The sequence below is a fragment of the Magallana gigas genome, chromosome 5 (assembly GCF_963853765.1).
Source record: "Magallana gigas chromosome 5, xbMagGiga1.1, whole genome shotgun sequence".
Classification (NCBI taxonomy): domain Eukaryota; kingdom Metazoa; phylum Mollusca; class Bivalvia; order Ostreida; family Ostreidae; genus Magallana; species Magallana gigas.
The window spans coordinates 19,848,341-19,874,550 of NC_088857.1; the positions used below are offsets into that span (position 1 = coordinate 19,848,341).

The window sequence follows — 26,210 nt, forward strand, 5'->3', positions numbered from 1 at the left end:
GGACAGACGGACGGACAGACGGACTGACGGACGCAGAGGAAAGCTATAGTCCCCTCCGGTGAAACCGGTAGGGGGCTAATAATACATTGACTAAAATTTTGGCGAAAATATATACAAAAATTAAATGAATTTTAGTGAAAAACAAAAACTTAACACTGTACCGGATAATTATACCTGTTGGTAAATAAGGTTGTACTTTTGTACCCGTCAAAAGTACAAGTATTTAAGTTACAAATAAATAATGTGATACACCATGGTTTAAAGAATCAATAGCTACTTTTGGGTTTTTTTTATTTATATCATCTTTCAGGTGATATATTTACCATTAGAAAATAAATTCCTAGTGGAAAATAATTTTCCCTATAGGAAATTAATTTTTCTGAAGGAATTTTTAAAAATCCTAGAGAAATTTCAATTTTCGATATATATATATATGAACGAAACTCTCAAAGTACTTTTATATCAGATAGGAAACTTTAAATTCATAGAGGAAAATTACCTTGAAGTAAATGTGTTAAGCGACTCACAATTATTATTTTTTTACAGAAAAGATTGAGGTTTAACAAAATACATGGTAAAGCGTGTGATAAAAACAAGCTCTCATGGTTTGTGATGGTACATTTTGTATATGATTTTTATCCACACAACGAGTTTAATAAAAATCATATATCGTCGCAAATCATGAGAGATCCTATACATGTATATATTTCAAGTTTATTATAATAAATTAATAACTATTTAATTATTGTGTGGAGGACGTACATTTTAAGGATGAGGTTTGGCGAACTATACCATAGCTTTGTTCAATGTGAGATTTTATACAGTCGATTCTTCAAAAGACACAGTGACTGTTATCGGGGCAAATTTAAGAGGCATTAAAAATTCAGTATGGTGTCAGAAACTGCGTATTTCTGCAAAAGCTCTTATTTTGAAGATAATTGTAGATGTTCTTTACTAGATTTATTTGAGTTGCTTTAGTTGTTAATTAGTTAAGGATTTTTTTTGTCTTGAAATCTGCAAAATTTTGTTGGTAGGTTTTCAATTTGTAAAACTATCATACATATGTAAGAACAATCTGCATCGATGTTTGTATGAAAACAAAACTAAGAAGTATTTACAAATATTAATGACCGCACGTTGTGTAAAAATAAATGTATCTTTATTTTGTCTTTACAAATATATTTTCAAGTTTTATTCTACAAACATTTCGTTAAAAACATGCAAATTCTGAAGCTTTTCCCTTTTTGAAAGTGCCCCAAAAATGCCTAACTTGGTTTATGTAGAAATGAAAGTAGTTAACGGTTTACAAGAAAAAACTTTGATCCGTATATGATTGGGCAAGGAAAGAATTAACCGTTTTATTACCGGTTCCAATATTCAAATAAAATCTCGCCATTACTTTTTTAAATAATTATCTCTCGGCATTCCACAAAGAGATACAAAACGAGATCATAACATCGTCTGTCTGTCCCATTTCAGTTGTTGTTAGGCGCCATTACGCGACAATAAAATGTGATCCCACGACCTTATGATCAAAGTTATTTAATAGATAAGAGGTAGTCCTTTTCACCTTCCGGATTATTTTTACACACCACTTACATTGTACGTCGTATTACCGGGACGATAAACATAATAACTTAAATAACGTTAACTCAGAATGAATATTGTTATTGATATCTAACACATAATAGTGTTATAATTCACTTAAAAAAAGAAGAAGGTCAATGTCCTACTCTTTGTTTTAATGGCCATTGGATATTTTTTAAATATTTGAGAAAAACCCATCTAGAAAAAAAATTACACTATGATTGAGATTTTCTTAAATTGTGAAAATATTGCGAACTTTTTAACTCGTTTAAAAAAGAAATACAGTTTATGGATAGCAGTGACCCAAAATAGATACAAAGCATTAAGTTTTCATTCAAATTTTTATAAAAATATCCCTTTCCGAATTTCCTCTATCGTTTTCAAATCCCTACCCATTTTCGATTCAATTTAACAAAAAACTGAATGATGATAATTTAAAAACATTTATAATATTAAACTAAGTATTTTGACCTTACTCTGCTGGCATAAAATTTATTTGAGGTCAATGATCAAATTTTGAGATAGGATGTCTTTTATCGTTTATAAGCAGTTTTCAATATTTCTTTAGTTTGCCATATGATTATCTAAATGAAAAAGTGATATAAAACCAACAGAAAATATGAAAAATTATGTTGACTTCCAAATAAAATCTTAACTTTTAATATCACAGTACAACCAAAGATATTTCAGTAAAAAAAAGTCTGAAAAATTAAGTCCGAATTTGCTCTGTTTTGCTAAGTGTCCAAATTTGTTTGAGCCTAATTTCATGATATAGTACAAATGACGAATCTTATGTCATTTCATGAATACTTTTTGTGTTTAAAAACAAATTTAACTCATTACATTGGACATTATAACAATCCAAATTTGAGAAACCAAACCCTGATTAAACAACGTTCTTAATGAAGCAGGGTGGTCAACCGTCCTTACCTATTAGACCCACTTTGCATTTTGAGATTTTTTTTTAGCAATAAACTGTTACTCAGATTACAATACATATATTATAGCTTTAAAAATTTGAAAATTTGAGATTTTATACCGTCAATCATTAAATAGATACTGTCGACGGGCCAAAGAAGTATTAAAAAGTCAGCAAAGTGTTAAACACTGTGTGCTCTTATAATGGAGAGAATTGTAGATATTGCTGTACGAGATTTATTTGAGCTGTTTTAGCTGTTAATTTATTGGTAAAATATTTTATTGTGAAATCTGCAAAATTTGGTTGGTAAGTCAATCTGTATAACTGTATTATAACAACATTTTGCGTCGATATGCTTGTATAAAAAACAAACGTAAAGTTACGTCGTATTAACATGTATTTATTACCTGTAAAAATACACAGTGTAATGTAAAAAAAAAAATAATTCATTAGTGATATCCCCCACATACTGCGTTTATTGAGATATGTGAATCATAACCGACTCTATGAAGAATTAGAGGAGAAAATACTTGGTAAATAAAATCAACACCTTCTCGTTTCCGGTATACAAAAAGATGAACATGTACAGTGTCAACTACCTTAAAGGAGATCAACTTGAGACATATATTTAGGTAACTCAAGAACATCTTAAGTTAGGATATCCTAACCTTCTTAATTCAATCTCATTTTTTTCATCAATTCAAACATATACAATTTGACATACTTGTGCATGAATAAATCATTAAGCATTTTGCCAGGGAAAATTATACGTGTCAATAATACAATAGGCCTAAAACCAGTATTTAAAATTTGTATACATATACATGTACATTTACTAGATATATTTCAGTGACCAATAACAATTTAGTTCAAACAATAACAAAACAAAAAATCCCCAGAATTCAAAATAACTGCTGTTTAGTTTAATAAAAATATATCAGCATGAGGATAGCTTTTGGCTTACAAGCAAATAATTATTTAAACAACGCCTGTGCATTCTTTATGTGTAAAACATTTGCTGTTCTCATTCAAGTAATTAAAAAGCACGCTCTTTTTATAGAATTTTACTGTTACATGTACAAACATGGCCATTTTCCCTTTGATCTGCAGTATATAAAATGCAGTTAAAGGTAAGATAAGGAATACCTTTCAATCGATCTCAAAAATATACAATGTATAAATAGAGACTATTCAGCATTACGAATTTTATAAATATTATTTTACAGAAGAGAGTGATAAAAATTCAGAATGACCATGCATGACTTATATATTAAACCGATGTACATTTACTACTTATTCAAGGATGTTTTAATGCCAATGCTAGTAATTAAAAAAGTGAATGTATCTTTCTTAGTGTAGTTATTTAAAAATAAGTGAATTATTTTTTTTTTGCCAGAGACAGTATTTGCCTGTCCCCCAAAAATGTTTAAGCTCTTAGGCAGGCATGTAGTAACGGAGTGTGTAGGTATTGGGGGGGGGGGGGGGGGGGGGTCGGGGTCCACATAATAATGTTAAAATTATACACACATCATATACTAAACTATGCCCCCTCCCGGATTAGAAATTTGAGCTTTGTCAGATTTTAAATGCTGGAACTGCAGAAAGGTTTGATGAAAAAGCTTCACAACAGTCCCATTATTCAAAACACGTGTTTTTACAACTCTTGGATGGTATAAGGACAAGGTAAGTGATGTTTTAGATTTAGGACAAAGTTATGACGGTTCCTAAATAGGAAAACTTTGAGAAACAGACTTTAAACCTAGACGTATCCTATGACGTACTTAAGACGCATCTTAGTCCTTCTGGAACATACCTGCAGATCTTAATAAACTTAAACTTCAAAATACGATTTTTTTGCTATAAACTATTATTTTATCAGTAAAAAAATCTCAATTTCTTGGCGTAAAAATCTGATCATTCTACATGTATATCTTGCTACAAATCACTTTGTTTTAGGGAGTTAAATAAGACCTCAAATGAATACGACCATCTGCTTCCCTTGAAATTGCTAGAAAATCCTTTTACAAAGTATCAAAGCACAGTGCTCGTTTTCCCATTTTTTTATAATTCGTAATCGTGCACGTGCAAATAAATGGTCTAACTGTTTTTGAGTATATTTATGACTCATTCCATTTCCCGCATACAGCAACAGTTTTTCCCCTTCTTCAAAAGTCACTGTCTTTCCAACTTTTTCTAAAATGCATAAAAAGCAGTTAATATTGCAAATACATAATCTAATCTATAAAATGGCAATTAAGACTAAATAATTATAAATTTGCCATGGCAAAACAAATTTAAATAAAAATCAAATTTATGATACAAAAGAGATTAACACAGATTGTACAATATACTTTCGATGTGATGTTGTTTTTGTTTTTTTTACGTTAAAGCGATAATTTTCTAACTTTCATTTGCTTAGCTATATGTAGGTGTCTATTCTTTATTATTCTTGATTAATTTATTTATGAATACAGTACAAACGTTTCAAACAATTTACCTAAATGATACGACTGTTTACAGAGCGACGTTAACCAAACTTGGTTGTAGCTTGCTTTAGACACATCTTTGTCTTCAACGTATCTTCCCTCCAATTTGAACTGTGACAAATTGATGTTGCCGCCTAATTCTCTATTTATCACATGCACACCGTTTGTATAAAGCTTTGCATTGGGCTTTGAATCTAACAAATCACAAAAAAATCAATTTGAATCTTTATTTTTAATGCCACTTTAAATGTTTTGAAAAAATCAATAGACAAATAAGGTCATTCTATAATTATATAAATATTGATTTGCAGGAATATTAGATAGATAATGTATTCCAATGCAAGTATTTTAATTAAAATGGTGGTTAAAAAGAATCATATATATCTTTTACAGAACCACCTTTACAAACGGAAAAATTATATACATTAATATTTAACGGATTCTGAGAGGGTACTTCCACCATATTTACTTACAATCATAATCCAGGTATGCTTTTTCTATTAACTCTCTGCTTTGTGTTACATCTACTGTCAATAAGCAGGCGTCGTTTGCTTTAAAATCATAAGCAGATGCATGTTACAACTAAAATTTATTTTCGATTAAATAACAAATTGTGTAATCACTGATTTGATCAATTCTTAACTTGAATTCAGCACTCGTTATTGATAAATGTTTAAAAAAAATATCATAGTTTTTTAGCTCTGCTTTCAAGAGAGGAAGTAATTTTGTGTATGATATACTAGTTTTCGTGTTAAATCTTGATGTGATTTAGTTAGTTTAATTTACCCTCCAGTACTGATGCAATTGAAGATAACATTTCAAATTGTTTATCCATGGTAAAACACTGCAGTCCACTCAACCATAGAATAAGTTTGCGATCACGGTAATTTCTGAATAAAAGATTTTTAAACGTTTATTACACATTCAAATTGTAAAGATGCATAAACAATCTTCTTTTTTCTGTTTCTATGACAAATATAATAAAACCAATAGGCCTATCTTTTTTTATCGTTTTTGTTGAATACTAAACATTAGTCACGTGATAGTCCTGCACCATTCAAAAATACATAAATATACACTAGCAAACAAACTTTCCGTTCTACTATAAATGGTTATCTTTCATTTGCATGCATATTAAGCTAAATAAAGATAATGAATAACGAATATATACTTTATCTTTGCAAGAGCATCCATCAGATCACCGGGCATTGGGGTTAGTCTCAGCTGGTGGCCATAAATGGTGCAGAGATTTTGGCAAACATCAACCAGGAAATCTAAGTAGTGAAAAAATCGGGCTCTTTCTATGAACATTGAAACTTCGTTACCTTTTAATTAATTCATCGTATTTGATACATACACTAATCTCACCTTTTGAAAAATCATTTGGTGAGTAATCAAGATGTGATTGATGCTGGAGAATTTCGTTCAATATCAGTTGTGATTTCTTCGTATTTCCGCATCCTAGTTCAAATACCATTAATGGTATATCTAAATGTGAAACCACATTCTGTAAAAAGGAAATGTGTTAATAAAGTTTTGAGTTTTTTGCTTACATCGTTTTAATCTTCATTCTTTGAATAAATAATAACTACTAATAGTCTAGTCTATAAATGGATAATCGGTTGATTCTTCGTTTTGTTAATGTAGATTTTGTTCAATTAGGAACCACATTGGCACAAGTTATAGGACAAGATACTGTAGATTCATTAGATTTTGTGGTGGCTTATTTTTCGTGGAATTCGTGAATACCTCTCATCCGTGAATAGCTAGCAACAAACTAAACAAATTAATAATTAAGGGTTATAGAGTAACATTTCTTTTTGTAAATATAAGATTACTAGAATACACGAAATAACGTTCCTAAGAACAATAAAATTTAAGCAATCCATGGAAACTGGAACCCAAGAATTTTAATGATTCCACAGTATCTGTAAGCCAATGTTCTATTGTAAATATACAAAATATGCAGAGTCGACATTTTACAGGAAGTTGACATTGAATTTGTTAAAAAAATTAATCCAACCATATTGCCTTTTTCAACAAAATGTGATAGAATTTAAGCATCTGCGATTAATGCTTGCTGTGACATTTTAGACGAAAATGGTTCTGAAAATTTAAGTTAAATAAATCAAAAAAGCCGTAAATTAACTGGGCGTTTTTCAAAGGCTTATATATCACCTGTCAGGTGAGATACATTAAAGATGACATGGACTCATAAAAGAATTTAATCGCCATATTAGTTTCGATCGCTCCTTTACTGCCACTGGGGTATATATACATGTACTAGTTGAGAACGTAACGGTCGATTCGAGGCATTCAGGTTGCTTGAACTTACATGAAATTGTAGTAAAATGTTTGTAAGAAAGAATGAAGGAAACAACAATCAATGAAATACAAAATATATTTATTCTTTGAAAAAATTTCCAAGCTATTCGTAGTATTTTGTACAGACAGTACTGCCTTACTTCGCATGCACATTGAACACATACAGAGTGCATAACGTCTGCATCTTTTTAAAAACCCCGGCGACACTACACCTAACACAGTAGCTAAATGATAGTAAATCCAAGAAAGTAATAAGTTAACGTAAAATCGTTTCTATCCTTTCCTACAAAAAACGCTCCTTTCTAAAATCCATCCGATCTTTGACTTGCTCACAGTGTGTAGTTTGCGCATGTGCGATGTTATAACATAGGAAAACGGTCTACAATTATCGAGGATTTTTGAAGTATCTGTTCCTGGATTTCAGTCTGTCTTGTTTCGTAGGTTATTGGCTATTCCTTGCCAGTGCAGTGGTTATCATATTATTTTTGTTAAAACGCGTGTCTACACGTCTTTTCGTCTAAGGTAACGTGTTCGGGTGTAGGAAATACCTGAATGCGGTGAAGCATGAATGGTGCTCTCGGCTTTTAATTAATAGGGGGTGTGTAGCAATAAGCAGAGCAATAGAAATCGACAACTAATATAGCGGTAGTCGGATCGAGATTAAAGGGAAATAATGCGTATTTATTAAATCACGTCAGCCTTAATAACAAAGGTGTTTATACATGTAACCTCTTTAAGCAATGGTCCATTATTTGGCATATGAGAATTTTTTGATACATGCAGCTTAGACTGGTGCTTAATTCCACTTTGGCACCGGCATAATATTATTTCCGGCACCGTGTTATGGTTTTACTTATTTTGATTGAATATATATTGTACTATATAATGTTATATAAACTATATTTATTTAGTTACATTCGACTTGTGAATTAAACAAAGATAAGAAGAATCACTAAACATTTAGTTTAAAACTTGAGATGTAAAGATTTTTCAACCGGAACAACCTAAGTGCCAAACATTGTAACTATCTCATCCTGTTCGGGGACATGACATTGAGTAACGAATACAAACATCCGTCAGGGGTTTGTAATAATGAGGATGCAAAATTTATCTGCTGACCGACAATTCTGACACATACCATCCCACTCAATTGCATGAAATGTAATTGCCATGGTTGAATATTGTACATTTACACCTATCATAATTCACACATGATATAAGGTATGTTGTAAATATAAAAGCAACCCATAAAAGTTTACTTCACAGTTGCACGAGAGCTTGAATATCTGTATAACATATAAAAGCACTGTATTTTTAATTTCATCTTAAGACTAAATTGAACTTTAACACACAGGTTTCCCGTGTTCAATATAAAGGATTTGAACAAAGGAGATTAATAAAAGTTTTGCCCTACTCTGCCCTTTCTGCCATTTTTCTTTATTTTATGGGCGGAGACCATGGGAGAGAATGCACTTCCTCTCGTTGGATGGTCCTCACACCTTCACATCTCATTCCTGGATATTCTTTTTACTTGCTTAAAAGATGTAAAAAAAAATAAATAAATAAAAAATAAAAATGCGTACATGGTAACTATATTTTCTCTTTCGCCGACAGCTCTTCGTTGCAGTTCAATGCTTAATATGTGATCGTAATAATTGTCCTAGGTAAGTGACTTTGTCATTGCAAATATTATTTTAGAAACAGAATTGGGTGCGAAGGAATTATTTCAAGTTAAAAATGTTTATTTCAAAGTTTTTTTTATAATTAAATTAAAAGCAACAGGTCTAGTAATGACTCACTAAACCCACCCCACCTTCCAGTTAATCTAATGCTTATGTATGGATTTAAAAAAAAATGTTGTTGCGTTGTCCTAGTTTTATGCCAGTCGTCATTCGTTCTATAAAAATTCTATAATTTTTAAAACATTAATGGACAACAAACTCGCACACTTCTTTAGATTTTAAACCGTTCAATGTGGATCGGCCCAATTTACTAAACTATACATCAACTTCCTTACCGAGTTTATGGCGTGGCTTTTCCGTTTTTAATTTAAGACCTCGCAGCTGTTATTTTGCTTCACACTAAAATCATTTAAACGAGTCTTTTTAATATTGAATTTTTTTCTGCAACTATTGTTGAGATATTATTTCATTCTTTTAATAAAAACGTTATACAAACATCTGATCTAGTTATGCAATGAATTGATACTGAACATCATCAAAATATATAGATATCAATTAAGGGAATATACAAGTATCACCTCAAAATTGCAAGTATATATAAGTTTTATATATAATAAAAAATGTATAATTTGATCGGTTAAATCAGAAAGAAATATTGAAAACCAATGGACTTGTTGATTTAAAAATTTCAAACGCACCAGTGCCTGGAAAAACGATGATTGCTTGGGACGTGACAACACTTCCATTGATAACTGGCATTTTTCAACCAAACAAAATTAAAAGAATGTATTTTCTTTTGATATCCTAACCTAAAAATTCTTGTTTTATTTGTAGTTCAGAAACTTTGCAGATTCACTTGATACAAGACATTAAAATTTTGAGTAAATGTGTTGATTTCTATAGAAGCCCCGTTAATGGATGACTATCACAGTGAATATTGGACTGAACAAAAATATTGTCTAAAAGTATTTATATATTAACAGAGTTGTTCAAAGATTGTAGAGGATAAGTATAATTGATTCGTTGTGAATGTATTCTGTTTCGCAGACGTGGTTGTTTTATTTTAAAATATTTTAATTTCTTAAATCCTGATAACATGTATTTTCTTGTTTCTAAAAATCAAAAAATATATCATGAAGTAATTGGCACTTCCAAACTTTTTTTTCTGTGACCAAACCAAAACGGGCCCCTTTAAATTCAAAAGATTCAAAGCAATATTTTTGCGTAAAGTCAATGATTCTTATCAAATTGATACCCCATTATCGTATAAAAACAATTTCAATATATTGTCAGACTAGGAAGCCTAATCTCAGCGAGATTCGTCGAGACTGAAAAATTTGACTGGAACTCTTCAGCATTGGAGATGTGAATGAGTGTGGAAATGAATAGAAAAATAAACAAGTTCATATTTTGTGGGATATAAATCTTTTAACGGTAGGAACGTAACATTTTATGTTGATAGGGAGTTAAAGGGATGTTCAAAGTAAAAAGCTGAAGCGAGCAGATGATTTAATTCAGCGTATTTCTAACATAACAACCGGCCGAAGTTGGGGCAAATTTTCCCGAATCACTTTGTGTGGCACTGGTCTGAGATTCGGAAGAGACGTCCGTCAAAAATTTTTCAGTCTCGACGAATCTCGCTGAGATTATAGGAAGCCAAAATATTATCTTGTAGTTTCGGGTACATGTAGTAGCCAAACACTGTACAACTAAGTTTTACATTCTATTGTAATGAGTGAATTTGGGCTATAGGTCAAGATATTTTCTTAGTAGAAAATAAACATTCCAGACGACCGTGAATTAATTAATTATTCCTATAGTTTTAAAGCAATATGAGCTGCAATTTTCATGTTGAATTTTTTTTGTAACAAAATCTTATTGTCTACTAAAATGAAAAAAATCATGGTTTTTAAATCTTTAACCATATATTAGTGGAAAAGGCTTTAAGAAGCCTTAATTGGACCAAAATTGACTTTTTTTCGTTCTGTACAAAAATTGATCTGCTATATATTCCTAGGTAGAGAAATCTTTCCTCTGACAAAAATTAATGTTTTTTTTTCAAATTTTACATGTAGACTTGTTATACTAGCAGATTTTTGCAGCAAAATAAAAATCTGAAAAATACAGCTCATACTGCTTTAACACAGTAAATGCGTTTATATAAACGTCATATCACAACCGATTCTTGTTGTTCTATTTTGTCGTTTATATATACCTTAACGTTAGAGTGTATGACGGCCTTTTCCGACCTATAATGGTAAAATTCCTCTAAATCTGCACACTCCTGGTCATAGACAGATCCCTGGCTGTCGTATCGAAATGAAATATCGATATATTTTTGGCTATTTAATAAACCTTGTAAGAGCAGATCCTTTACGTCCATTTTGGTATCGCAAAATACTAGACCTTATTTGAGTTTAAGGATAACTACAAATGTATATATACTGCCTATTATTCACAGTGTTACGATAAGTTCAGGAACTATATAGATCGCTGCAGTTGACAAGTATATTAAAGCAATTGCATTATCCATATATTTGCCATTTCATGAGCATTACATGTATCCTTGAATATGAAGCTGGTGTATTAAATGGCTCGCGAAATAAGGATCTGGGGAAGGGGAAGGGGGGTCGGGGTCCATCTCCACATCATTATGTTTAATAGTAACGTATATGTTAGGATAAATGATTCCCAAATTAGGAAATTGAGGTTTGTCTGAACTATAGAAAAGATTGCCTTGTTCTACCTGACTTAGGAAAAAGCTTCACAATAGCCCCAATATATTGTGATTTATCACTCCTTTGATGGGCTTAAGGAGTCTTGGGGGAGAATGTTTCAAACATACGATTTCCGTTAATTTTTTACAGTGAAATGTCAACTTATGAGTAAACTATGTGCAAAATATAAAGTAAATTGACCGGATAGTTTATCTTTTTGTCGCGCTCAAATTTTGGTCGTATGTCCGATTCATCACCGACATTATATAGCGAGCGCAGCGAGGCGGCGCGAAGCGCCGCTCGCGTAGCGAGCTCATTAGACAACGTGTACGAACGGAGGAAATTCGAGTTGAAATCTGCACATTGTTCAAAGAAATTTTTATGAGGCCACGTGAAAAAGTTCTACATATCCCAATAATCCGTTGCGGTGCATAACAACATGGTGGAACAGGAAGCGTTTCTAAGGAAAATTCTTACCACTTAATCGTATACATCTATTTCAGTTATAACATCAAAAATCTTTTAAAAACACTGAAGTAAACAACATATATGCTTACGTAAAAAACTGTACCTATCTGATCTTTTGCTGACACATGACGTCATTTCCTTTCCCGAATTTTTCCAACAATTTACGAGAACTGTCGAGCGCAAAAGAAGTTAAGTTTAGAGGTGGATCAAGCATATATGTACTGGGTGTAACGTGTAGTAAGTACTCAGTATCAGTATTAATGGTAACTCTTCGGTTGATTAGTTTTGTTATCATATTTTTTGGCTAAGTAAATACACATGCAAGTTCCATACTTAATTTACTGTCATATTGATTCAATTGTAATATGCATGCGTTAGGTAGGTGACAAAAAATTATTTAAAAAATGTCTACAACGCATATATAGCATACAAAAATTAAGAAAATTAAAAACGAATTGATGATACAGAGGAAAATAACAAGGAACAAAATGGGAAATAACACACTCAGACAAGCAGTTTATTATTTACTGATTTTAATGATCATTATTAAAAAGTTGAGGAATGATAAAACATGATTGTCCTTTTATAAAAAAAAAAATCAAACGTCTTTGATTCGACATATTTTAATAAGTCCGTTTTACATTTAATTTATGCTCAGTGGTAGTTTGTTTAAAGGGACTTGGACACTTGGACTTTTTTATTTGAAAAAATAAAATAAAAAAAAATAAATTTTATTTTTGATGTATAAAATGGTTTATTGGTGCATTTTAAATGATTGACCAAAATATTGAATGTTAAGTCAAGTTACAAGCGAGATACAGAGGTAAGAGTTGGTTGTTATGTAAACAAAGCTCGAGTCTTATAGTTGTTTACAAAATATGTAATGTAGAGATTTACTATTTCTGAGACGAAATGACATGTAACAACATTTGAAACTAACTCAATATCTTCATAAATACTAGTATTAACAAAAGAAAGATACATTTGATTGAAACTTACACCAATACGACACATATGTAAAAATGACAATATTCGAGTTTTGTTTACAAAACAAAGAATTATGAACGCTGTATCTTGCTTATAACTTGATATTTGACTTTCAAATTTCGATATAGCATTAAAACGTCTATATTTATCAGTATATACATTGAAAACGGCAAAATAAAATTTGAAATTTTACTTAAGTCAGATCGTGTCCAAGTCCCTTCAAGTGTATTAGCCTAAAATGGACAATTGGAATAAATATTTGATAACTTCGGGTTCCTTGCGGTGATAAAAGTTTTCGAGACAAAGCCAAAGTTTTTAGGTTGGGGCAAGTCCACAGGTTAACGTTGCATTTAACAATGATGAGAGATGTTTGGTTCCTTCTGCGCTCGCCCCAACAGTCACACCGTAAAACATATTATTAGGATTATACAGGGAAATGAGGGTTTTCATTTTCAATTTCATATTTAAAAAAACTACAAACATACGATTTTCTTTAAATTTTCAGCGATGGAAGGTTAACGTATAAGTAAACTTTTTGCCAAATTAAAACGAAATTGACCGGATGATTTTTAGGCCATCCGTCCTCATATTTTGATCCTATAAACGTGCCGTGCCAGCCATTTTACATTGTATAAAACAAAAGGATGTTTACGAATCAAATTTAATTTCATTTGTATTAGAAGAAAAAATACATTTCCACTCACACAGAACGTAGAAGGGTCGCGTATATGTTTTTATTTTGCAAATTATACTTTTGATTTTAGTTATTGACGCTGTATAGAAAATGCACGACGTTAATTTTCGTCAATTGTTACGTCAGAGTCTCAACTGACGTCATCCTAAGACGTTGACTCCGACGACAATAACGTCGATTTTGAAGAAGCGGCGAAAAAATTAAAACACTTCTGACATTATTCTAACGATTCATTTCACTTAAATAAGTTTTTGATAAGTAATTTTTCTAACGTTACATGATAACCTGTATCATTGAACATTTTACTTCAAATTTGTGTTTTACAACAGTAATGTGCAATACCCTGCGCAGAGGGCGAAAAATTTTAAACCCGCTACCGACCTTAACGAGGCCGAGTACAGATCGCACGCTTTCGCGCAGCGTTTCATTTGTATTTTGACGTCATCTTTTTGCTTTGTTGACGCCATGGCGTGATAGCGAGCGCAGCTCGCCGGCGCGCAGCGCCGGATCGAAGCGAGCTCTACCGGCAAGGCATGTGCGAATAGAAAATTCGGACTAGTTGCACTTTCATTCAACGAATTTTTTTGGCGTCAGTAAATCGGACCAGTAATGCATTGTTTTAATCGTCCCAGTAGTTCCCTGTAATCATGGCAATTTTTATCACTTCACACTCTCACGAGAATCAGCAAGACAATATAAAAACAATAACGATGTATACGACATACAGTCAGTGCTACCTCTAAAGTTCACGTCAGTACACTCTCAATCAAAAATAATCGAGTGACGTCACAAAGGATTACACATTGATCCAATAGATTTTATCGGCGTCAGTAAATTTTGACCAACAATTCATAGTACCAATGGTTTCCAACCTCACGTTCTCGCGAGAATCAAAGTACAACTTTTGAGAAGCACATATAAGATGTGTAATTTTAAGAACATCATGCTTTTTAAGTAAATAAAACAGTATACTTCGCGTACTTTTATTTCTCAGGGGAGTTTTAAGGAGTAGGCGACACTTAACCAACGTCAGCTTTGACGTCACAATAAGAAGTGATAAGGGGAAATTACTCTAATTGAAGTTATTGTAAATCTGCTGAAATGACCAAAATCCTCTCAAAATCATGCAAAGGCTAAGCTAAAGAACAGCTGAAGAATAAGGACATTTCTTCAGATACAGGAAACAGTTGTAAATTGCACTCATTTGGATGAATGCTCACATTTATTTTATTCACTATAATTACGGTAAATTCCTGGAACGTACACGTAGCATCGCCTTTTTTTTTAAAGGGAGTGGGTGGGTGGATGGGTGGAAGGCAGCCTCATCCAAAACATCTTTGCAAGCAAAAAAATCATGAAAATTCTAATCCTTCAGCTCTCTAGCAGTTCAATGGTTTTTTATTTTCACTTCCATTTAATACATGCGGGGGGGGGGGGGGGGGACCACGTTCTTTTAATATGATTTGTTTTAACATGGGGGGGGGGGGGGGGCTCTATGATGAGTCAAGTTTTATATGTAGGTTTAAGAAAAAATGTCTACTGCAAAAAAAAGGGGATGAACTGACGTTACAATCACTTTAAAAGAGGAGATCAGTGCAATGTTAAACCACTGTTCTACTCATAAATAAATAAATTATAACAAATCTTATAAACTATGAATAATGAAAATTTACTGAAAAATGGTATGTTTTATTTTTTAGCATTCAAATTTTACGTTGTTAATTTTATTTTTATTGATTTATTATAATTCATTGTTTGATCACATGCTGTGATCGCGTCCCAACGGTCGCACCGTAAAACATATTAGTTTCAACTGCAGATATTCAGCGAAATTTGTTGAAAAAAGCTCGTTTGATGCGTAAAATTGATATAATATTGTGGAATAAACATAAACTCTTGAAGTATCAGCTATATTTGGGCTTATATATCCGCTGAAAGTAACATTTGAATTTTGATCAGATAAATATGAATTTTGTAAGTAAAACGCACTCAATTTGTACAGTAAATTACAGAAAAACAATTTTATAAGGAATGAACCCAATACCTACCAAAATTATACTCCGATAACCTGGGTTGGAGCAATTTACTTTATTTTTTTTATAATATGGATTATAAAGCGTAAACTGCCCAAACCAAGGTTATACTTGCGTTACGTGGGTTGACACTGAGTTCAATAAATATGTTTTACTTATTTTTTTAAAATATATATTGTACTATATAATGTATAAACTGTATTTATTTAGGTGAATTCGACCTGTGAATAAAACAATGATAAAAGAATCACTAAACTTTTTGTTTAAAAGTTGAAAAGTAAAACTAGATCACCCAACGTGCCAAAATTGTACCTATGTCATCCTATCCGGGGGCATGACATTGAGTTATGAATGCAAACATCTGTCAGTAATTGAGTGTAATAATAAGGATGCGAACTTTATTTGCCGACCGACAATTCTGACACAAATCATCCTGCTCCATTGTATAAAATGTAATTAGCATGGTTGAATATTTCTTGTGAATTTACACCTATCATAATTTGTCTATGATATGATATGAGGTGTGTAGTAATTATAAAACCTACCCGAAAAGTTTACTTCACAGTTGCACGAGAACTTGAATATTTATATTACATGTAAAAGCATTGTATTCGTCGTTTCATCTTAAGACTAAATCGAACCTTTACACGCACAGGTAACAGGTGTTCAGTGAACTTGATTTGAAAAAAGGAGATGAATAAAAAAATTTCCTACCCTGCCCTTTCTGCCACCCTTTCTCTTGAAAAAATCATTTCCATTTGATTTAAGTGTAAAGGTCATGGAAGAGAGTGCACCTTCCCTCGGTTGGATGGTCTTCACACCTCCCTCCCATCCCCGAATATTCTTTTCATGTGCTTTAAATACCAAAAAAATTTACGTATATGGTATATTTTTCTTTTTTGACAGCTCTTCGTCACAGTTTAATGCTTAAAGGGGCATGGTCACGATTTTGATCAAAAATTATTTATCCAATCTTAATATTTACAATGCTTAAGAAAGGCATTTTAAAAAGGCAACCGAAATTTGAGTATCATTTGTTGAGTTATAAGCGAGTTACAGAGCTTGAAATTCTTCGCTATGTAAACAAAGCGCTTGTTTACATTTTGAACGTTGAAATAAAAATTTCAATTTTAAACCTAAAACGAATGTGTTAAACGTTAGGAACTGTTTATCTATGCTTAAAATAAATAAAAAGATAGACAAATAAGCTTAAAAAAGATTTTTTTACTGGTATATTGAACCTATGTAAACAAAAACAAGGGCACGAGCCTTGTTTACATGACAAAGAATTGTGACTTCTGTATCTTGCTTATAACTCTGCGAATGACTCTAAAATTTAATTTGATCATTAGAAATGCATTTCTGAAGCATTGTAAATAATAAAATTAGAAAAATATAATTTGACCAAAATCGTGACCATGTCCCTTTGATATGTTATCGAAATAATTGTCTTGGTAGGTGACTACGTTACTGCAAAATAGTTATTTAGTGAAAAAAAAAATTGGGTGTGGAACAAGATTTCAAGTTTTGAATGTTAATTTCACGATTTGTTTATGATTAAATAAAAAGCAATTGATCGAGTTATGACTAACTAAAACCAACGCACCTTCCCCTAAATCTAATGTTTATGCCTGGTTTTCTTTTTTTTTTCTTAAACCCTCACAGCTCTTTCGGGGTTTTATACGAAAAACATTCAAAGGTGTCCTTTTTTTCAAAGTCACCGTTTTATTTCTGCCATCATTGTTATTATATTTCATTCATATTCTAAAAATCATGTTCAAACATCTGATCAAATTATGAACTGAATTGAAAATGAGCATAAAAATAGACATTATTTCGGAGCACATGTCTCCTCAATATTGCATGTATGCGTAAGTTCTTTCATAATTTGATCGGTTAAATCAGAAATAAAATATTGAAAACTAATGGACTTGTCGATTAAAATATTCCATAGGTCACCGTAGGAAAAACTGTAATAAACATGACAATACCTTTAATGTAATGGGCATTTTTCAACAAACATTGATTATTTATTGATTTATTTTAAAGTATGTCAGATTCTTAAATCCTGATGACTTTTAACTTCTGTTTTTTACAAAACATAAACTATTATAAACTAATTGGCATTTCCAAACTTTTCCTATTTCTTTGTTGATTGCTTTTGCATTGAGTTGTGCTTAAAGCTGACATGAATTCTTTAATACGCATTATTTCCCTTTTATCTTCGACTACCGCCATATTAGTTGTCCACTTCTATTGTTCTGCTCATCGCTACTTACCCCCTATATCAGGCCGAGAGTACTATTCATGCTTCACCGCATTCAGGTATTTCATACATCCGAACACGTTACCTTGGTCGCAAAGACGTGTAGAAATGCGTTTTAAACAAAAATAATATGAAAACCTCTGGCAATGGCAAGGAATATCCATGCAATTAACGAAGAAACAAGACTGGCTGAAATCCAAGCACAGACACTTCAAAAATCCTCGATAACTGTAGATCATTTTCCTGTATATGTATAACATTTCACATGCACAACCACACACTTTGGCAGATCGAGCTATGTCAATGATCTCATGGATTTTAGAAACGGAGCGTTTTTGTAGAAATCGATGGAAACATGTTACGTTGTGATTTTCTTGGATTTACTATCATTTCGCTACTGTGTTCGATGTAGTGCCGCCGGGATTTTCAAAAAGATGCAGACGTTATGCACTCTGTATGAACGACACACGTGTTCGATGTACATGTGAAGTGAGGCGGCACTATCTGTGCAAAATAATACAGATACCTTGAAATTCTTTCAAAGAATAAATATATTTTGTATTTTATTGATTGCTGTTTCCTTTATTCTTGATCACAAATATTTTACTACTATGTGTAGTTCATGCATTTTGAAGTCCGTGCCACCTGAATGCCTCGATCGGAAAGCAACCGACCGTAACTTTCTCGACTGGTATATATACCCCAGTGTCAGGAGAGGAGCGATCGAAACTAATATGGCGACCAAATGCTTTTATGAATTCATGTCAGCTTTAAGTTAAAGATATTATCATGTTAGAAAATAACTCTTACGAATTCTTTTACGAATACATATACCTTGACGTTGGAGAGTATGACAGCCTTTTCTGATCTGTAATGGTAAAATTCCTCTAAATCCGCACATTCCTGGTCAAAGACAGATCCCTGATTGTCGTATCGAAATGACATATCGATATGTTTTTGGTTATTAAATAACCCATGTAAAAGCAGATCTTTAACATCCATTTTGATATCACAAAATACTAGTTCTTTAGGCCGAGGTTTATGACAATTTACCTCAGGTAAGTTAAGGGGTGGAGCTTATTTCATATATTAGGCATGAAAGCCCCGAGTGAAACACGCTTGAGTGTGTATAAAAGCCATATACACAGAATGTTAAAATACTTTACCTGGGTTAGAAGCGATTATAATTATATCGGTTATTGTAACTTATTCTAAATAGCAAACTCTTTATTACTTTGAATTTTATATCGAAATATTTACATTTTCCAGTGACTTTGCCTGTGAAAACACTACGTATCGATTTTGTACTCAATAACAAATATCTTCAAATGACGCCAAATTAAGGCGCCAGCGGGGTTTGTTTATTTATAATTAAATATTTAATCGTAAGATGGCTTAAAATTACATTAATATAAGTTATAAGGAATCATTCTTTGAATGTTATGAGGTAATAATTTCGGTCGTGGCGTGATAAAGTCTATCATAAAGCCCTTCGGGCTTTATTGGATTTGATAACGCCCCGACCGAAATTATCACCTCATAATACTCAAAGAATGATTCCTTATTCCTTAACAATTTTTATTTATTTTCAGCTGAGCTGCCAACATTTGAAATAAAAAATAGAAAGGCGGGGGTCCAGGGGCCGCTGTAAATGTTTTGTAAATGGACATGCAATTGGTGCAATTTTTAGAATATTTCTAGTCTCATTTTAATTTATAAATGACCCCACTGTATAATAAAAAAACCCCAGATAAAACAACAGATAAAATAAATATATTGAACTTTTTCAAATACCACATTGCCAGAACTTTATAATATTGAGCATGTTAAGTTTCTAACTTCATGTCAATAGCTCAATATTTTGTTCCAATAAAAAAAATCTAGAATTAAATTTATTGTGATAAAGACATATAGGTGGCAACCTTTTAATTAATTCCTTTGTGAATTTTGCTGTTGATAACACAATTTTCCTTTGGAGGACATATTCATTTTGTTTACAAGGATTGATTCAAGAGTTGAAGTTTTCATGGATCCTCTGAAATCAGTGTGGTTCTTCCGAGCTAAGGAAAAAAATCGCCCACATCTAGCATCATAGTGAGGAATACAAAGTATAGACTTCATTAATTCTGAAAGTACTTTGAATTTCAATTCTCTCAACTCATTTTTTATCAGCCCAATAGCACACCAGCACTCAGTTATTGGTAACTCAAGTCCACTTCTGACAATTTATCAGACTTGTAGGAATTGAATTCTGTTTGAAGTACCCTACTACTAAGTTTTCATATGGAAATTGGTCATCCTTATTTTTGTAATCCATCCGCAAAAAATTCTTCTTTAGCAATAAAGCCAGGTTTCATAAGACCTTGTAAAACTTTCTTTGTACAGAGACAATAGAATCCGCAGCAGTTTGTATATAAAAGGCTCCTCAGTCTTAAGCATAGTATTAAATTTGTCAAACAACTGGACAAAATTCTGCAAAATTACAGCATACACTGCACAACGTCTAGATGACAAAAGTTTATATAACCTTTGTTCCCGTATAAAAGTTTTTTTCTTCTTGTAATCCAGTTCCTTTACAAACATCAGCCTTTTGGAATTAATTTATTCGTTTTCTTTACAGATGTTGAGCTTGTTTGACTTTCAAAACGGAGAACAGTCTATTGTGTCTGCACTGAAGATTTTTCTCCAGCGTTTGAACATTTTTGTTTGGTACAAGTCTTGCTTTTACTACCATCATTTTGTCCACAAACTACATTCGATTCACTGACCTGTTTCACATCTTTTGTTTTTGTTGTTGTGTATCACTTTTATGTTTGTCAACGTAATTCATTTTGATTCAAAATAGTTCCGAATGGGACCCATTTTCAATAAGTCTAGTGAGGCACACACCCATAAATAATCATCTTGTGTAAACATGTGTCAGTATTCTTCGTGTTTCTGTATCATTCAAGTTCTGAGATTCTGCAAGTTCTTGTTTTCTGTAAGCTGATTTTTCTAGATAATAAAATATATCAACCAAAATTTCATCGAATTGATAAAGCAAAGTTTTTGCTGCTTTTTCAGCAGCCTGATGAATAAGATGACATTGACACCCACGAATAATCATTTTTTTTGTTTTTGGCTGAGCTGAAAGCTCAAGTGAGCTTTCCTGATCACTTTTTGTCCGGCGTCCGTCTGTCTGTCTGTAAACTTTTTACTTTTCGACTTCTCCTCCATAACCACCTGGCCAATTTCAACTAAACTTGGCACAAAGCATAATTGGGTAAAGGGGATTCAACTTTGTTAAAATGAAGGGCCACACTCTCTTTCAAAGGGAGATCATTAGGATTAAATGAAAAATTGTGATATTTTTCAAAAATCTTCGATTCAGAAACCATTTGGCCAGAAAAGCTGAATCTTGTGTGGAAGTTTCCTCAAATAGTGTAAATTCAAGTTTGTTCAAATCATTGTCCCCGTTAATAAGGTGGGGCCACAATGGGGGGGGGGGGGTTGAAGTTTTACATAGAATATATAGAGTAAGTCTTTAAAAATCTTCTTTTCATAAACCAATCAGCAAGGAAATCTTAAACTGTTGTGGAAGCTTCCTCATGAAGTGTAGATATAGAGTTGTGAAAATGATGACAACTAGGGGTAGGGTTTGGCCACAATGGGGGTCGTACTTTTACATAGGAATATATAGTGTAATTCTTCTAAAATTTTCTTCTCAAAAACCATTTGGCCAGAGAAGCTGAAACTTGTGACACAGTGTGTAAGCATCATCAGATCGTGAAGATTGAAATTTATACAAATCATTGTCCCCGGGGATAAATAGGGGACACAATGGGGGTCAAAGTTATATGGAGTAAAAATTTGAATTTTTTTTCTCGGAAACTTAGCCAAAAAAGCTGAAACTTGTGTAAATACAAATTTGTGAAAATCAGACTCCGGGGGAGGGTGGAGCCACGATTGGGGGGGGGGGGGGGGGTGGGTGTCGAACTTTAAAAAAAATTACATAGAAAATAAGAAATATATTCGAAAAAAATTAAAATATCTTTTTCTAAAAACCATTTGACAAAAAGAGCTGTAAAGGACTATATGTGGTATGGTCAAGTATCTGTCCCTAATTTTAACCAATTTGTAAAAAGTGTCGTATGAAAATCAAATCCTCATTAATCATTGAAGAGAGGATGTTTATCACTTTAATCTTGATTTAAGTCACCATTGCTTAGTCGCTGTTTATCTAGTATGACGTCATCTAAATGACCAAATTCCCGCAATTTGGGAAACAAATGAAAATGTTTTGAATTCTTCTTTATATTTCGAATTCGGAAGTACAGAGCACAGGTCCGCTCATGTATGATTTTAAGATATGATTTTCTTTATATAAATATAAATATCATACTAAATCAAAGTACTGAGAGTACTGAAAGACGGGGTTTTGAAAGTTTGAATTTGTACTTGTCCTAGATTTCCTCGAATAAGCTTCCAAAATTTTTGAGTATAAATTAGTTGTTACAATCTATGTTAATTCGGCTTTTTTGCAATTGTCTGATACTTTGTCTACTCAATCCCGGCCTTCATAATTGTAGAAAATTGACACAGTGTAATATATTATGTAAAATAAGACCCCAAGGAAAATTTTTAAAAAGTACTACTAACCGGGAAAATCAAACAACTATATCAAAGTAGATAATTTTAATCATTAGATTTATTCAATTTTGTGATCCAAGGGAAAATCCACAAGTCGGAAGGTATCCGTAATAAAAGTTTTATTAAAAAACCCCGAAAACTCTAAAACTGCTGAATTAACAAAGTGAACATTTGTATACTGATAAAAAACACAGGCACCTGACGTTAGAAATATTTTTTAAAAATACGATTCCAAGAACTTTGACAATAAAAAGATTTTTCAAGGTCGTTATTTTGATTTTTAAGACCGACTTATCTGACACGATTTTCTTCATTTGCGATCCATGCAAAATCAATAGGTAAAAAACAACCGTTCGCCACTTTTTTGTGTAAACTCGTGCATCACCTACACGAATTACGATACAACCGTTCCTTTCATTTAAAATCATACTTCCAAAATAAGAGACATAAATAACAGAGATTGTCAACTCCGCCATTAGCGTGTAAATGTTACGGGACCAACCTTACTTTGAGAACTACAAGTGCAACACCAATCTTGTATAAGTCATTAAATTTGAACCTGATAGTAAACATGAACATGTACCTGTAAATATTTTAAGCATGTTTTATTTATGAAATATTTACAAAAACTCCTTATTTAGTTTGTAAATTACTTTTTTAAAACTTATTGACTTTTCACAAAGTAATAGGAATGCATTACTTTAATCATGTAATGGTAATGTAATGCATTACTTCAAGAAAATTAAGTAATGGTAATGGTAATTTAATGCCCTAATTCATGAAGTAATGGTAATGTAATGCATTATTAGTCCCCTACCGGTTTCACCGGAGGGGACTATAGCTTTCCTCTGCGTCCGTCAGTCCGTCTGTCTGTCCCACTTCAGTTTTCCACTGTTTTTTTCTTTATGCGTTGGACGAATGATATGAAACTTGCTGAGCATCTTCAAAATATCAAACTACAGATCAAGTTTACACTTTTGTAGCGTCTGGTTGACATATTTTCAAGGAAATTAATTTTTTATATTCCAATTTTTTAATGTTCGGGTTCGTTATCGGGCTCGGTGTGTATCAAATAAACGAGGAAAGTATGTTGTCAGTAATAACATCGTGCATTACTTGGACCATTCCTTTTATTGTTTCTAATAAACAAATAAGTTCTGTAAAATAGTATCAAGCATTGTGTTGTAAATTTAATCGACAGGGTTTTTTCTGTATTATTACAATCGGGTTCGTGAACGGGTTGGTCTGTTGAGACGGTAAGAAATGATATTCTGCATATTAGTGCATTGTTTTCACAAATTTCTACAAACCGGAAGGGGACGTGTATTGCTTATGCAATACTCTCAGAATGCTTATTTTACAATGTAATTCACCCCAAGCCTGATTCCAACTAAGCCGGAAAACATGAACATTAATATTTAACTTGGTTCTTCAATCGAAAAGATATATATTATATGATGTATAAGTCTTCCAAAATGTATAATTTATTATAGATATTTTCTTACAATACATTGTTTAAAATTTAAATTCAGTTTAATCAACGAAAGAGCCAACGAACGAGAAGGCAAATTCAGACTTGTTTTTATTTTCTTTGTACAAAATTCCTAAAGAGACGAACAGCAGTCATACTGCAAGTAGAATGGAAGCCAATGAAACACATATTGAATTGGTAAAACACCTGTGTATAACCCGTCCCGATTTTAACTTCGGCTGGCGCATGAAGTTTGGTAGTATTAAAGTGAAAGATTGTCAAAATAAAATTCACATCTTTTCAAAAATGACACATTGCGTTTGGGAACTTTAATTTTGATTCCACCATCAACATCTTCTATTGATTGATGAGCTCGTACACCAACTGAATCGTCAACGGCGCTGTGCTTTCAGTTACGTAACTCATTCCACATTTGAACCCGAGCAAGAATATTTTGATCAATTAAACTATTTGTTTTTTTTTCAAATAGAATTTTGTTTATACACAGCGGACTTAAATAGATTTAGTGCGTGTTTTTATAATACATATTTACTGAAATGCATGAAAACTTTTTCTTACGCGTAGACTCAATTCATGTGTTCTACGCCTGCCTTCAGGTTTAAGACTTCGGCTGACAGTAAACCAATAGACGGGGTCACGTGACCCCGTCTAAAAATGGTACTTTAGCAAGCATGCGATCGATGTTTCCCAGTCAAAAATCCCTCAGAAAACACCCATATTATGCATAAAAACATCAATTTATCAAAATAATCTTCATGGCGTCTCTTCTGCATTATGACGTCATAGTGGAGACAACCTTTTACACACTTATTTCCGGTATGATTTTAATTATTTTCTACTTTAATTTAAAACTTTATAAAGAACTTTTATTTTGTAGGGCAAAAATGCACAATACCGCACATAGTCATTTACTGAAAGTAACCTCAGATAATGTAGATTTAAATTCTTTCAAATCAAAATCTTGAAGAGTATGGTGCAGCCACATTGGGATTCAAATTTTACAAAGGAAATTATTTTAATTAATCACAAAAAAAATGAAATGTTATGGTTTTACTTATATGCAAGCATTTTGACATATTGCAGATTCTTTCAAATTGTTAAGACTTAGGCCATTTGATGTTTCTTGGGCCTCACAAGGGGTTCAGAGTTGTAGAAGATTCGGATTTTATTTTTGACAGAAAAATTGTCCATTTTCTTAGATGAACATGCACTTTTACAAGCTTGTTGATGTTTAATTGTTCTTATATAATTCTTAACATCGTTTTCTCCACCGTGTGAAATGTTAAAGTCAACGCCACAAACCATACACTTGGCATATAAATACCTTTTTCCGATTTCGGAATACAGTCGCATTTAACATTGTAGTCCTCTTTATACTTTTGGTTCCATTGTGTATTCTTCCTTACGGGGAGTATTGTTATTTTCGTCCTCACTGTCTTTCCTTTTTAACTTGGACGTTTCGCCAGGTTCCATTTTGTTTACGATAAAACTGTGACATGAATATGATTGCAATTATCGGCCTTCTGAAAGCGAAACGAGATACAAGTAAGCGCTGTAGAGAGTATGACAAATTTATTAAAATAGTCAAACTGTAGACGGGCGGATATGAAAATTCCGGTATTCCAGATCTTGATCGACAAAAAAAAAACAACCCGAAATCGATGGATAAAAAGAAAAATCGTAAGGCGTATTTTATATGCTAGTTTCGTAAGCCTTACGCCAAAATCCATTTTCGCTAGCCAAGGGTTTCCGATACACTACGCTTCTCATAAACACAAGGATCTTTTCATGTTACCTAGGAGTTGGCGTTCATAGTGATGTTCTCTTGATTCCTTTTCCAGGTGTTGATGGGGACACACTTATACTGCTTGACCTTAAAAAGAAAAACAATTGTTCAGCATTATTCATTGCTGATAAGAATCTAT

General features: G+C 32.4%; 1 protein-coding gene across 3 annotated transcripts; it reads right to left on the reverse strand.

Moving 5' to 3' along the window:
* Window positions 1–2,894: 2,894 nt before the first annotated feature.
* On the reverse strand, window positions 2,895–19,186 carry LOC105339405 (uncharacterized). 3 transcript variants are annotated; one of them, XM_066084808.1, is made up of 7 exons: window positions 18,999–19,186; window positions 6,361–6,499; window positions 6,164–6,266; window positions 5,779–5,882; window positions 5,466–5,543; window positions 5,004–5,186; window positions 2,895–4,699 (listed from the first exon to the last, which is right to left on the reverse strand). In XM_066084808.1, exons 1-7 carry the CDS (start codon window positions 19,164–19,166, stop codon window positions 4,515–4,517), a joined length of 960 nt encoding a protein of 319 aa, XP_065940880.1. In that variant the 5' UTR covers window positions 19,167–19,186; the 3' UTR covers window positions 2,895–4,514. The 3 variants fall into 3 exon arrangements, with proteins under 3 accessions (XP_065940880.1, XP_065940879.1, XP_065940881.1); XM_066084807.1 differs by lacking the exon at window positions 18,999–19,186 and adding an exon at window positions 11,215–11,425; XM_066084809.1 differs by lacking the exon at window positions 18,999–19,186 and adding an exon at window positions 8,732–8,869.
* Window positions 19,187–26,210: the final 7,024 nt, after the last annotated feature.

Excerpts from the sequence above, each read along its gene's own strand:
- LOC105339405 (XM_066084808.1), bottom strand. The coding sequence starts at position 19,166 with ATGGATGTTAAAGATCTGCTTTTACATGGGTTATTTAATAACCAAAAA. Across the intron at positions 6,267-6,360 it reads ACCAAATGATTTTTCAAAAG|ATTTCCTGGTTGATGTTTGC; the intron begins GTGAGATTAGTG and ends TTCACTACTTAG. Across the intron at positions 5,187-5,465 it reads AGCATACCTGGATTATGATT|ATTCAAAGCCCAATGCAAAG; the intron begins GTAAGTAAATAT and ends GTGATTTGTTAG.